Source organism: Vicia villosa, linkage group LG5, assembly GCF_029867415.1.
Source record: "Vicia villosa cultivar HV-30 ecotype Madison, WI linkage group LG5, Vvil1.0, whole genome shotgun sequence".
NCBI lineage: Eukaryota > Viridiplantae > Streptophyta > Magnoliopsida > Fabales > Fabaceae > Vicia > Vicia villosa.
This window is the reverse complement of record NC_081184.1, coordinates 68175249-68177373: the sequence shown is the minus strand read 5'-3', so window position 1 is coordinate 68177373 and position 2125 is coordinate 68175249. Positions and strand designations below refer to the sequence as shown.

General features: G+C 40.6%; 1 protein-coding gene across 1 annotated transcript; it reads left to right on the top strand.

The window, feature by feature from the left end:
- The first annotated feature begins 1237 nt into the window (after window positions 1-1237).
- On the top strand, window positions 1238-1810 carry LOC131604790 (uncharacterized). Its single transcript, XM_058877207.1, has one exon. It carries the CDS (start codon window positions 1238-1240, stop codon window positions 1808-1810), a length of 573 nt encoding a protein of 190 aa, XP_058733190.1.
- The last annotated feature ends 315 nt before the right edge of the window (window positions 1811-2125 follow it).

The following is a 2125-nucleotide window of genomic DNA, read 5'->3' as shown; positions in this document are numbered from 1 at the left end:
TTTCCAGTCACATGTCTATTTTGATTAACGGAAGCCCAACAAGGGAATTCAGTGTTGAGAAGGGAATGAGGCAGGGAGATCCGCTCTCGCCTTTCTTATTCGTTATAGTTGCTGAAGCCCTCACGGGTTTGGTTAGGAAGGCTATCGAATCAGGGGAGTTCTCTGGTTTTAATGTGAAGGGAGGTTGTTCGGTGGATATTCTTCAATTCGCCGATGACACGTTACTAGTAGGGGATGGAACGTGGAAACATGTCTGGGCGCTTAAATTGATTCTTCATGGTTTCGAGATTGTATCGGGTTTAGGAGTTAATTTCCATAAGAGCGGGCTTATTGGAATCAATCATAGCAATCACTTTCTTCTTGCTGCTGCCAGCTTCTTACGATGTAGGATTGAGGATAAAGTCTTCATTTTTCTAGGCATCGCGATTGGTTCAAATCCGAGACGTATCTCTTCATGGAGTCCAATGATTTCTAAAATTAAGAGACGATTATCTTCTTGGACTGGCAGGACTCTTAATTTAGGAGGCAGAATCACTTTGCTTAAATCGGTTCTGTGCAGTCTGTCGGTCTTTCAACTCTCGTTTTATAAAGCTCTGATAGCCGTTTGTAAGGAGATCATTAAGATCCAAAACAAGTTTCTTTGGAGGGGCACAGAGGACAAAAGAAGGATACACTGGATAGGTTGGGATTCCATTTGTCGCCCGATTGAAAAGGGAGGATTAGGGATAAAACGAATCGACTTATTCAATATGGCTTTACTAGCTAAATGGAAATGGAGGGTCATGCAGAATCACAATTCCTTGTGGATCAATGTTTTGAAAGCTAGATATGGGAATTTACATCTTGCTGTTATGAAAGGTAATAGTTGCTTGTTGGGAAAGAAGGTGCAGCGAGATTTTTTTGTTGAAAATTGCAGGCATCGTCTAGGTAACAGCACTGCTGTTCCGTTTTGGCATGCGAATTGGGATGGGAGAGGCCCCTTAAAAGATGTGTTCCTGGGTATTTTGGATTTCGCGAGGAGTACGAAGCTGATGGTGGCAGAAGCGGGCTATTGGTCTGGTGGCAGGTGGATCTGGAATGCTCTTCACGAGTTTTCTCCGGGTTTGTTAGAGGCTGGTAGCTAGAACAGAATTGCTGCACCGCATTGGCAGAGGCTCCCATTCCTTCAGCTGTAGTAGATTATATCCTTTGGTCTAAGGATGAGGAGGCGGGGTATTCGGTGAAAACCGGTTATGAAATGTTACTTGAGTATTATCCTATTGAAGCGCCTGATATTCTTAGGGAGAAAGCATTTGGTTATTTGTGGAAGATTAACATTCCGTTTAGAATTAAAGCGTTTGGATGGAAATGTTTTTGGAACCGAGTGGCTACTAAGGATCAACTTTCGCGTAGAGGTGTGGATTTAATTTCTGATTTATTTTGTTTGCACTGCGGAACGGTTGAGGAGTCTTTAGATCACCTTTTGGGGCAATGTTGCATGGCGAATTCAGTGTGGAGGAAGATTGCTAATTGGGTTGGTATAGACGGTTGCGTTGAGAATCATGGGTGGCGTAATTTCTTGCGTTGGTTTGAGTTTTTTAAACGGAAGAAGATAAAAACCGGTAACGAAGGCATTATATGGATGGCGGTGTGTTGGAGTTTGTGGATATCGACGAACATTATTTTGTTTGAGGAAGGTATTTGCGATATTAACGATATCGTGTGGAACATCAAATTGCAGGCTTGGAAATGGTCTTTCATAGGAGATATTACATATACCAAATATAATTTTTATGAGTTTTACAAAGCCCCTTTGGATTATTTAGTTTAAGTTTCATTTGGTTGGTAATGTTGTTTCTCTTAGGTTCTTTCCGCGGTTTAGATCTGGGTTTCCTCTTTTGTAAGCGGGTTCGAGTACCCCTAGTGCTCGTTTTATTGAATTCCTTGCTTATAAAAAAAATTAATTTTGTACTTGGATCGAATTATTTATTAATAGTAAATAGTAATTTTTTTAGACAATTTTTCATCTCACCTCTAGGTGTTCTCACACCATGTGCACTTCTAAAAATACTCTATATTTTCGAAGGTGTATTTTCGGAAGCATTTTTTATTTAATGTTGATTTGTTTCGTAGGTGCATCTACGAA